Source organism: Sminthopsis crassicaudata, chromosome 2, assembly GCF_048593235.1.
Source record: "Sminthopsis crassicaudata isolate SCR6 chromosome 2, ASM4859323v1, whole genome shotgun sequence".
NCBI classification, from domain to species: domain Eukaryota; kingdom Metazoa; phylum Chordata; class Mammalia; order Dasyuromorphia; family Dasyuridae; genus Sminthopsis; species Sminthopsis crassicaudata.
In genome coordinates, this window is record NC_133618.1 from 270,727,526 (window position 1) to 270,739,922 (window position 12,397).

The 12,397-nt window shown below is 36.9% G+C and overlaps 1 protein-coding gene across 1 annotated transcript in view; it reads left to right on the top strand.

Annotated features, from left to right (window-relative positions):
• RAD51 (RAD51 recombinase) overlaps positions 1–11,656 on the top strand; it is a 37,228-nt gene extending 25,572 nt beyond the window's left edge. The window contains exons 7-10 of the mRNA XM_074289304.1: positions 7,468–7,581; positions 8,222–8,351; positions 8,678–8,799; positions 9,561–11,656. Coding sequence (XP_074145405.1) covers positions 7,468–7,581; positions 8,222–8,351; positions 8,678–8,799; positions 9,561–9,684 — 490 coding nt within the window. The 3' untranslated portion in view covers positions 9,685–11,656. The remainder of the gene's footprint in view (positions 1–7,467; positions 7,582–8,221; positions 8,352–8,677; positions 8,800–9,560) is intronic.
• The last annotated feature ends 741 nt before the right edge of the window (positions 11,657–12,397 follow it).

Sequence of the window (12,397 nt, forward strand, 5' to 3'; positions counted from 1 at the left end):
AGGAGGAAGACTATGGCACGAAGGTGGGCGTTCAGTGCAGCCAGGGTGCCATTAAAGCAGGAGTAAGCCTTAAACTTCTGAATCAATAACTGTACTGGTAGTTTCCAGATCTCGCAGCCCAAAGACACCAAAGATTTGCAAGGTCAGCAGGAAAGGTTTGTCAATAGAGTGAGAGGGCCTTGGGAAACAAGCATACCAGAAATGGATATGGACAAGGGTGGCAATGGCAGCTTCACAGGAGGTCTCTTTACCAACACAGAGAAAGTATTCTCTTCCTTTAGCACACTAGAACTTAGAGCCACAGTGGAGCAGTTTCAGGGCAGAAAAGTGCTTGTGGTCAAGTCCCTAGAAAAATCTCTGAAAGCAGCTGCACAAAACCCCTGAAGCTTGGAGGGACATTACATACACCCTCAATCCTGGAAACAGAGCCCAACTTTAACAAGGAATTAAAAGCCAAGTAACAGGCTAGGAAAATGAATAGACAACAGAAAAAGATTTTGATCATAAAAAGTTACTATGGTGACATGGAAGATCAAGACATATACTCAGAAGAAGATAACAAAATTGAAGCTTCCAAGAAAAATAAGAATTATAAGAATTGGGCTCAGACCAAGGAAGAGCTCAAAGAGCTCAAACAGGATTTTGAAAATCAAGTAAGAGAGGTAGAGGAAAAATTGGGAAAAAGCTAAAGAGAAGACTGTCTTTAAAAATAAAATTAGCCAAATGGGAAAGGAGATATAAAAGCTTAGTGAGGAAAATAACCCCTTAAAAATTAGAATTGAGCAAATGGAAGCTAATGACTGAGAAATCAAGAAAGCCAAATCAAAAGAATGAAAAAATAGAAAACACTGTGAACTATTTTATCGGAAATCACCTGAAAAATAGATCCAGGAAAGATGTTTTTAAAATTATTGGTGTCCCTGAAACCCATGATAAAAAAAAAAAAAAAAAAAAAAAAAAAAAGAGCCTAGACATCATCTTTCAAGAAATTATCAGGAAAAACTGTCCTGATATTCTAAAAATGATGAGGAGGCTGATTTCAGAAAAGCCTGGACTTAAACATGAACTGATACTGAATGAAGGGAGAACATTATACACAACAGCAGCAAAATTGTGTGGTGATCAACTATGATAGACTTAGCTCTCTTCTCAGTGATAATGATTCAAGACAATTCTAATTCTAATAATCTTGTGAGAGAACTATGGAGACTGAATGTGGATCAAAGCATACATCTTATTTTCGATTTTTCGTTGTTTTTTTCTTTCTCATGGCTTTTCTCTTTTGTTCTGATTTTCTTTCTTTACCTGACTAATATGAAAGTATGTTTAAAGTGGTTGTACATGTATAGCCTATATCAGATAGTTTGTTATCTTGTGGGGGAGGCTGAGGGAGGGAGGAAGAAAAAATTTGAACCTCAGAGTCTTAGGAAAATGAATATTGAAAACTCTAATTTTACATGTTATTGGAAAAAATAAAGTACTATTAAGTCAAGGGAAATAAAAAATACTGAACAACAATAAATGAAAAGAAAATATTCCTTTTTAAATAACTGCATAAACATTTTTGTTCAGATGAGCCCTTTTTTTCTTTTGAACTCTGGAAATAGGAGCCTAGAGGTGGTGTTATTTGAGCAAAAGGTATGTATAGCTTAGACACTCTTCCAAGGAAATAAGAATGTTATGAATAGAATAAGACAGGCTAGGAAGTTTTGATTTGGGGAGTCATAGGAATGGTAAGGAGAGCCAGAGAGCAGGTGATTATTCTGCTTTTTTCCAGAAGCAGTGCTGGTATGTATCTTTTAACTTGTCCCAGCTCTAGAGACAGATATGCATGTGGTGGCAAAGCCAGGCAGCACTCCAGGTGTCTGTGATGGAGGGGGAGGAGGAGGAGGAGGAAGTCTGAAGCTGCCCAGATAGACTGGTCTGGGTGAGTGTGCACTCAGCAATCTAGACAGTGATTACATGCTTCTATTGTAGGATTGACAATCTATTCGTGTGCGATTCTTGTCCATGTCCTTCCTTACACGATTTGTCTTCTATGTAAGGGACCTTTCTTTCTCTGATTCTTTTCATATTTCATGGCTGCCAGTGCAATGCTTGTTGTCTATTTGTTACCAATTACTCTCACTACATGACCAAAGTCTTCATAAATGCCTTTGAAATAGTTTTCTTTTTTTTTTTTCTTTTTTTCCTATAGTTTTTTATTTACAAGATATATGCATGGGTAATTTTACAGCATTGACAATTGCCAAGTCTTTTGTTCCAATTTTTCCTCTCCTTCCCCCCATCCCCCTCCCCCAGATGGCAGGTTGACCAATACATGTTACATATGTTAAAGTATAAATTAAATACAATATATGTATACATGTCCAAACAATTATTTTGCTGTACAAAAAGAATCGGACTTTGAAATAATGTACAATTAGCCTGTGAAGGAAATCAAAAATGCAGGCAGACAAAAATAGGGGTACTGGGAATTCTATGTAGTGGTTCATAGTCATCTCCCAGAGTTCTTTTGCTGGGTGTAACTGGTTCAGTTCATTACTGCTCTATTGGAACTGATTTGGTTCATTTCATTGTTGAAGATGGCCACGTCCATCAGAATTGATCATCATATAGGATTGTTGTTGAAGTATATAATGATCTCCTGGTTCTGCTCATTTCACTCAGCATCAGTTCATGTAAATCTCTCCAGGCCTTTCTGAAATCATCCTGCTGGTCATTTCTTACAGAACAATAATATTCCATAGCATTCATATACCACAATTTATTCAGCCATTCTTCAATTGATGATGCCTTTGAAATTTTTATACTACTTTCAAACAAATCATAAGTGGTTAGCTACCCATGTATACCTGTCCACTGCCCTTTGAGTCATCTATTTACTAGCTTCAATCTTCTGAAGTGTTTGTGGTTTCATGATTGGCAGCAATGTAACTTAAACAGAAGAATATTGATGTTAAAAGGACATTGTATGTGAGGCACAGATTCCTTCATAATATCTAACCTATTCTCTGTCCCTTACTTTAATCTGAACCCAGTTTATTTTTGTAACTGTAATGCCTATCTAATGAGTGATGAGTTAATAAATCAATGTGTTTTCTCTGCAATTGCATATGTCATTATCAGGGCAATTAGAATCTTCATTTGCTTGTTAACCATAGTTAAACTAACAACAAAGCTGTCTAAAGGATAAGAAATCCAAGCATTTGGGATTTCCCTATCATATCCCTTAATCAATTGATAATCCAGAGGATCATTAAACAAGGGACTTTTATATGGTATTATCCATCATCATTTTCAGTTTTCATTTTATTTTTTTTACCTTGGCAAGTATGTTTTTTTAAAAATTATGATGATGATGATGATGATGATGATGATGATGATGATGAACTTGACAAATATCAACAAGAGTGTTTCCTTACACAAAGGAAATCCAGAAAGGTGCTGTGTGATACTTTGAATTTATAGTGTGCATACAACTTGTTACATTGATGTTTTTTGGTTTTCCTTTGTATCAGTATCAGTATTCACTTCCCTTCCCCCAAGAAAAGCTCTTTCTCAATGGAAATAGTCAACAAAACAAATGTATACATTGACCATCCATTTGAAGATGTGCTTCTCATTCTGTATCTCTGGCCCATGACCCCTCTGCCAACAATCGGGAAGTGTGCCTCTTTATCAGTCTTCTCTAGTCATGCTTGGTCATTGATTCCCCTGGTTCTGCTCATTTCCATTGGTGGGATCTTCTAATTGCCCTACTTCTCTTACCAGTTATGTGACAAACTTTGGCTTGTTAAAGGGAATTACCTTAGAAAATTTGCCTATTTTCCTGTATCATTCAAGGATGCTGCTAATGTGTGTATGGGCTATTCTTATAAAGATTTCATAGAGATGAAAAAAATAGGTGTCAGTGGTTACTGAATTCATCAATCAATCAGCAGGGACACTCTAGGAACCACCTGTATTATTTTGCTAATTGATTATTTTAATTGGTGATTTTAAGATAAGGTCCCACTTTGTTGAAGAAGCTTTTAAACCAGAATGGTTTGGAAGGAAATGATTCCCATTAAGGCACCACATGTAAATGAAAAGCTATTTCTGTATCAGAAGAGAATTTGTTCATTATCTCTCTTATGGCATTTTTTTTTAATGTCTGAAGTGGAAATGGTTATGGTAACAGTGAATATGATTTTAAGAAATAGAATGTCTCATTTTCCTTTGTGTTTAAAAGGAGCCAGAAGTATGCTTTATGGTGATAACCATTTATTGAGCCCCAAACATAAACTGAAGTTTCAGACTCATTCATCTAAATGCACGACTGGGAACCCTAAGTGTGGTAGAAGCCATACTGAAAAGTTAAAAAATCTCAAGTATCATTTAAGCTTCTGAAAAGAAATAAAAGTTGATTCATTCCCTCTAGTCACCCTTATCCTCTTTGCTAATGATAGATAGCTGGATTTCCTTCCAGTTAATGAGAGCTTTTGTTTCTATCTTGGTTAGGCTGTTCCTCTTCCCCTTTGGTTTGTGAGAACACTCTAGCCTAAATTCTGAGTGGGCCCTTGGCTAACATTGCTTTTGAGTGATTGCTTGGTGGAGCTTAAGGTGTAGAACAGCATCTCTGGATTCCCTTCTGGAGTAGCAGTAGAGGGATTTAGTCGTGAATTTTGAAATTGTTTCAATTTCCATCTGTTGGAGGGGATTGGAATTTCCTGGCCTGAATTTCAAGCAAAACACAGCAGTACTTCTTGGCAAATCTGTCTGATTTTGAAAATATGCCTTTGGGTGTAATTAGTCCAGGAAAAAAACTTTCCTCTGACCAGACAGAGGATGCAGCCTTTCAGACCAGCTGTAGAGTCAAAGAATCTTTGGCTTTGAGAACACCACCAGCCCTCAGGTGTCTAGTTCTATATGAGGAGCAAAGTGTTTTTCTGCACAGTCCTTCCACCCCAAACTCTAGAGAGAAAGAGATATAAATATTCCAATTTGTCAGGTAAGGAAAGGAAACAGCCTCAGGTAGAAGTTACTTGCCCAAGATAAGAAGGCAAGTAAGTAGCAGAACCAAAAAAAGAATCTGTAAGATTTCTGTCCCCCAAACCCGAGTACTGTACTTGGATGAGGATTTGGGCAGAAAAGGTGAGTTCAAAAGCAAATGATTGAGTTGTGACTTTTTAAGTGAACTTTTTGTAAATCAGTTCTGCAGTGTGAGGTAGCCAGATGAAAACGGTTTTTCCAAGTAGAAGCTAAGAAAAAAGGAAGGAAAATCCAAATTCTTTTGGTTACTCAAGCCTAATTTTCTGAACTAACACTATCAGCAGTTTCTGCTTCTATTGTTCCATTTTTATCATCTTCATAGACTTCTGAAAATTGAAGATTTCTCCAGGTTGTAACCTCTGATAGACCAATTTCTTTTCTCATGCTGTAAGAAAAAGCAAGGGGCGATAAAAGATTGCATTTTGAAAAATGTCTTGACACAATATTATAGATCCTAGACTGCATTCTTTGTTCAAATATCTGTGGGAGAGGGGAGTTCGTTCTATAACATTTGAAAGAAACTATTTTGGGGCAGCTAGGTGGCGCAGTGGATATAGCACCAGCCTTGAATTCAGGAGGACTGGAGTTCAAATCTGGTCTCAGACATTTAACACTTCCTAATTGTGTGACCCTGGGCAAGTCACTTAACCCCAGCCTCAGGGGAAAAAAAAAGAAAGAAAGAAACTTTCACAGCATCCTGTATATTTATTTTATAATCAAGTGCAATAATGTAGTACTACCAACACTAAAATTGCAGGCAGCAGCATGTGGTCATGGAAAGCCCATAGGACCATATAAAACAAGGATATATGACTAGATGATCTCTAAACACCTTGAGGGTGTTGGGCTGGAAAGCAAGACTTGAGCAAGCATCTGATTAATTCTGTATCCTACCCAGAACTAAAAGTCTTAATTATTACAAAAGCTGGTGCTATAAAAATTTCAATATCATGACCAAAGTCCTCTTGGTTCCCATTCACTAGATTTTTAAAGTTTTATTGATGCCTTTTGTTTTTTACATAATATTTACTTCTGAATATGCTTCTCCTACTTTCTTCCCCCAAAGCTTTTCCTTGTAACAAAGATTATATAAAAAGAAAGAGAAGAACACGCCCACTGACATTTTGAGTATATGTGACACCATTTGTAGCCATTTCTCAGGCTGTGAGGATTCATCCATTGTGGCCAAAGAAAGTACCACTTGGACATTTGATATTTATGAGAATTTTCTTTTTGGCTTAAGGAGAACCATTGATTTCTGTGTAAAGACAGTTCAAGTACTTTTTTTACTTTTTGAGTTTTTTTTTTAATACCACAATCATTACTCAGCTCCCACTATCACATTCCCTTGTAATTAAGGAAAACAAAATTTACTTCCACAGCAAGCATGATTGATGGTACATGCAATATTCTGCATCCTTAGTCCCTTACTTCTACCCAGAGATGGACAGTGTATTTCATCATCTTCCCTGTGGGACCATGTTATTTATAATTGTGTATATGATCTGGTTCTCCTTGACTCTGGTATTAATTTACATTTTTTAAAAAGCTTCTCATTTTTTCCCTAGAATTCCTCAAATCTGTTGTTTCCTAGAGTACACTAAAATTCCATTCCATTCCAGTCATATGCCACAGTTTATTCAGTCATTTCTCAATCACTTAGGCACCTCTTTGTTGCCAATTTTTTGCTATAATTTTTAGACTTGTCAATCAACAACATACAATAGCACCTCTTACATACTTTCAAGATGACAATTAATGGGGAAAAGAGCAGGCCAACAACTGTGTACAAACAAAATATAGTCAGGATATAGATACAATCAGGATATATTGTAAATAATCTCAGAGAGAAGATACTAAGATTAAGGATGGGATGAAGCTTCTGGCAGAAGATAGGACTTTTGGACTTTTACTGAGAATTAATTGTTTTAAACTTTCTTGGCTTGAATTACTGAGTTAAACATTTTGAGACAACTGGATGTGCAATGGTTAGAGCACCAGGTTCTGGAGTCAGGGAGATCCGAATCCAAATCCAACTTCAAACACTAATATATGGTCCTGGTCAAGTCATTAATCACTGCCTCAATTTCTTCAACTGTGGAATGTGTATAATACTCAGATATTAAGAGGGTATTAGGATCAAATAAGATAATTGTAAAAGTATATAGTACAGCACCAGTCTTTCCAAAATCCTCTCAACATTGACTTGCTGTCTTTTATTATCTTTGCCAATTCGATGAGTTGAGGTGAAAAATCATTATTTATTTTACATTAGAGGTTTAGAGCATTTTTATATGGTTAATAGTTTGCATTTTTCTTCTAGAAATGTTTATTCTTATCTAGGTTTAATACCTTCTAGTCAAACAATCCCAGAGAATCATTTTCTCTAATGTCTGTCTTAACTTTTTCATCTTATTGTAATGTTCTGATTAGGTATGGCCTGTCTGGCAGTGATGTCTTGGATAATGTGGCATATGCTCGAGGCTTCAACACAGACCACCAGACCCAGCTCCTCTATCAGGCTTCAGCCATGATGGTTGAGTCTAGGTACGTTTGGAAGCAGATGGCAATGATGCTCTTACTTGAGGAAATCCAGTACTAAAATGTGTGCAGGCTGATTAGAGACTGGGCATGGGAGTAGGAAGGGAAGACTTGCTGTGTAACCCATGACAAATTGTTATCTTTAAAAATGAGACTAATACAGCTGAACTTATGGTGAGAAAGTAATTTAGATAGACAGGTGGTGTAATTGATAGAGTGCTGCTCCAGGAGTCAGGAACTCATCTCCACAAGTTCAGAACTGACCTCAAACACTGGGTAAGTCACTTAACCCTGTTTGCTTCAGGTCTTATTGGTAAAATGAACTGGAGAAGAAAATGGGTCATGGTGAGTCAGAGATGACCGAAATGACTGAACAACTGAAAATGCTACATATTTATACTCATATCAGAAACATAAGTTCATTGGAGGAATCCTGCACTCTCACCATAATGACTATTTTTGAATCACATTTTTCCTTTTAATTATTTGTATAAATGACTAAATATATATATATGTATATGCATACATACACCCATGTGTGTGCTTGAGTGTGTGTGATGTATGTAAGATTTGGAGTAAAAAGAAAACTGAATCAGACTTAAGCAAAAAAGTGCTTCACTGTATCTCTCTGTTCCTTGCTCCTTAGGTATGCATTGTTAATTGTGGATAGTGCTACAGCCCTCTATCGGACAGATTACTCTGGCCGAGGGGAGCTATCCGCCAGACAGATGCACTTAGCCAGGTTCCTTCGGATGCTCCTACGACTTGCTGATGAGGTAGAGCTGCTGGGGAGTACTCTATTTCAATTTTAGTCTATAAAGTGAATCTTGCTAAAAAGGATGAGAAAAATTTCTATCACCAAAATGTAAAATTTAGGCAGTTAAGGGCCTACTCAATGTAAACCACTCTGCCAGATTCTCAAGATAGTCATGGCATAAACAATGCTCTTAAGAAACTTATGATCAACTTGATCTGAAAGATCAAATAAATGCACATGAACCTGTCTGTACCTGTTGCAGGTGAAACTTTCTGGGAAGCATAGGTCAAGGTGCCTACTGATGTTTATGATGATGAAAGAGATTTTTTGTCTTTCCCCCATCAGTTTGGTGTAGCAGTGGTAATCACTAATCAAGTGGTAGCCCAAGTAGATGGGGCAGCTATGTTCGCTGCAGATCCCAAAAAACCCATTGGAGGAAACATCATTGCACATGCCTCAACAACCAGGTATAGTAATGGCTTAGATTCATTTACATAAGGTACCTTTTTAAAAAAATAATTATTTTTTCCTCAGTTCCTCAGGAAACATTCATTTTTTAAAAAACTTGAATTCTAAAGGATACCTTTTAAACAATTATAAACTTAGCAAACAAACATGAAAAAAACTCTTCTCCTTGTAGCCCTTCATATAATTGTCATTTTCTCTTTTTGTCATCTTTTCTAGTCTGATGAGTATAAATGTGGAACCAAAGTTAAAACAATTTGCATTTCTCTTTTTGGAGTATTTTCTCATCTGGTTGTCGTAAGCTTATGATTCTTTAAAAAAAAAATGAATTCTTTGTGTGAAAAAAAATTTTGATTTGAAAAAACTAGGGAGAATTGCAGAAACAATTTACAAAAGGCTTTTAAACTTTTTTTTTGTCTGTTGTTTAGGAGTATTTTGAGTCTACTGTTACTACTCCCCACTCAGCAGTTAATTAATGGACTTTAGTTGGCAAATACTTTTAGAAGGAAAGCCCCTAAAATTAAAGAACATATGTGAATCTCTCAGTGTTTTGCTTATTACTTCACAGTCTTATTTCACTCTCCTGATAATCTACAGAGGAGTGACCAGAAACGGCTTTGTTGATGAGGAATACAGTAAAGTTCTCATTTTCTTCCCCTCAGAGTATGCAAACTTAGGAAAACTTGTTTAGAACACAGAGGTGGCCTTTGAAATTTGGAATGCAAGTAATTTAAATTATTTTTTGTTTTATTTTTTCAATCAGGCTGTACCTAAGGAAAGGAAGAGGAGAAACTAGGATTTGCAAGATCTATGACTCTCCTTGCCTTCCTGAGGCTGAAGCTATGTTTGCCATTAACCCTGATGGAGTGGGAGATGCCAAAGACTGAGGCACAACTTTGATTTCATTTATAAAACTTATGTTTCCTTATGAAGAATACTGTTCCCTGAGGTCTTTCACAGGCCTTTTCCTGTTGTGATAGCTCCAAAAAAGACTTCCAGGAGACATCTGTGAAAACAGCCATTGTATTTGCCCATCTGAAGGTGTAAACAGGATTCAGGTCAGCAGTTAGGAACCCTGATCTAAAATGTTGATTTCTTCTGAGTTTATTGATCTCTGCGGAGGTGAGGAGCAATCCCTTAACAAAATGATTTCAGGTGGGCGTAAGATCTCCATTTGTTTGAAAGTGTCTTTTATTATTATTTTTTTTAATATGTGGTCACAACCAGACTAAACTTGAAAAAGCTAGATTCTTTTTCTCCCATTCTCTTTAAGGATGAAAATAAAATGTCCCAGGGCTATAACACAAAGAGACCAAATAATCCCCTATTTATCCCAAGCTTCTTATAGGATCTTGTTTCTTGACTGTAAAATTCACCTGAAAATTATTAGGCATCTGAATTAGTATTGGGATTTTATAGCTATGTGTGTATGTGTTTGTACTTATTGAGGGAAGGTTTTTTTCTTTTAAAATAAGTAAAGGAGTTTTGAATAGGCAGCCTGGATTTATGAGACCACTTGGTTGGTCCCAATTCAGTTCTTCCATTACTGCTTGCAGTAAAAAACTGGGGCCTTGGGCCTTTCAGGAGTTTTTGCAAAGGGATTTGAGCCCAAAAATGAAATACATGTTGGAGAGGAGGATTTTTGAGTCCATCTTACATTATCTAAACGTTAGTGAAGCCTTATGTCAGCTAAATATTGTTAAGATGTATAAATGATTAAATCCTATTATCAGCAGCCCATCAAGGTAATGGGAAAAGGGCAGAATCCCCATCTTGATTTGCTAAATTGGTAGAGGTGGGGTAAGAGAACATGATTATAGTAATATGGACTCATTATGGTAGTATGCATAAGCTGCCCCTTCTCCAAACCACAAAGACTTTTCATTACAAGTTTTGATGCTATTTTGAAATCACTTCTTTCACTTTACCAAAATAACCCCCCCCCCATTTTCTAATGTTGGCCTTAAAAGGCTTGCAATATAGAGGGGAAGAATATATTCAGAAATGAACATAATGTAATGTAAAAGCAAAATGAATCAATAAAATACTTCCAAAGACAGTAGTTGCTTGTCCAGCCTGGACTAGCCAGGTGGAATGTGGTATTGGGAAGCAACAAGATACCTTTCCTCTAGAACAGTAAGCTGCCCATTGTATAAATATATCTCTAGTCCATCTCTTTACCTACAATATGATTGGACAGTTAGCATCATGTATCTTTTAACACTTAACTTGCTTCCTAGTCATGTACCTGAAAAGACTGTACTCTAGACAGGAAAACAAGGTGCCAAATGAGTCCAGTTCTCCCAGGATTCATGGGGCCTTGATGAAGTGAGAATCATAACTATTCATAAAATTCCAGTCTTTGCTTTCCTTGGATTGGAGTTTCTTTGGTCTAAAGTAGGTTGGGTTTAGGGAACCAGCCAGTCAACCTAGAGCTTTGTCTTTAACTCTGGCCCCAAAGTTTCTGCCCAATGTTTTTGGTACCATATGCACATATCTACACAGTGCAAGTACAGGTGTAACACTGTTGACATAGAATTTAGGTTCCCTGAGGAAGTAAGGAAAGGTCATGGGCTAGGGTGAGAGAAGGTATCTACTTTAAATTTGTGGTTCTCACTCTGGCTTGCTTTTTCAGATTCCATTTTCTTGCTGACTGTTCTTAGTGCATCTCTTAAATAGGCAAAAACTATTATCTTCCTTAAATGAGGTGCTTGGTTAGACCTAGGATCCCTTAGTATAAGCTGTCTGCGACTGCTTTATCTAAACCTATATTATTTGTTAGGATATGTTCTTTGTAACTAATGTCTTTACTGCTGCAACTTTTCAAGCAAAGTATTAAAACATTCTTGCGTCTGAAAATATTTGTGCTTAAAAATTCTTCCAAACTGCAAACCAAGTAGATGAAACCAACCCAGGTTTAACTCAGTCATGTGTATCGCTTCATTGAATCATGACCTATGGAAAGCCTAGATAGTGAGAGAGCTGCTTAGACCCATGGCTATATTATTTATACACAGGAGTTAGGTGACTTGCTCAGAACAGGATCTGAATCTAGTTTTTACTGATGATAAGAACAGGTCACACTATTAAAAGAAGATCTCATGAAAGGGGTAAGGCAGATATTCCCATTTGAAAGATAAGAAAAATAAGGCTTGGAAAGGTGGTAATCCCATCCAAGCTCTTTCTTACACCTGGTAAAGAGCATCTTAAGGTATTTTCAGATTTTCTGACACAAGGCCAGTGCTTCCTCCCCTCCTCCCCAACAGGGGTTGTGTGACAATTTAAAGGGTCACTGCTTCTACTTATCCATTTGACTGGGTTCCAGAATTTTCCATGACCATTCAGAAAAACTGACTGAAGGCAGTGAAGGCAATATCCCATCACAACCAGCTAGAACTGCACAGATCAGAGATGCTCTCTTACAGATGACCAAGAGTTTTTGGCTTTCTTCAAGACTGAAGCCTTAACATTCTCGTCAAGACTCCAGTTGTCTGTTTTACTTCATGTCGGTGCCTTGACCTTACTTATCTGATGTTGCATGTACCCAAGGGGAAAATGAACGTGCCAAATAGACATGAGAATTCAAGATGTACAAGACTC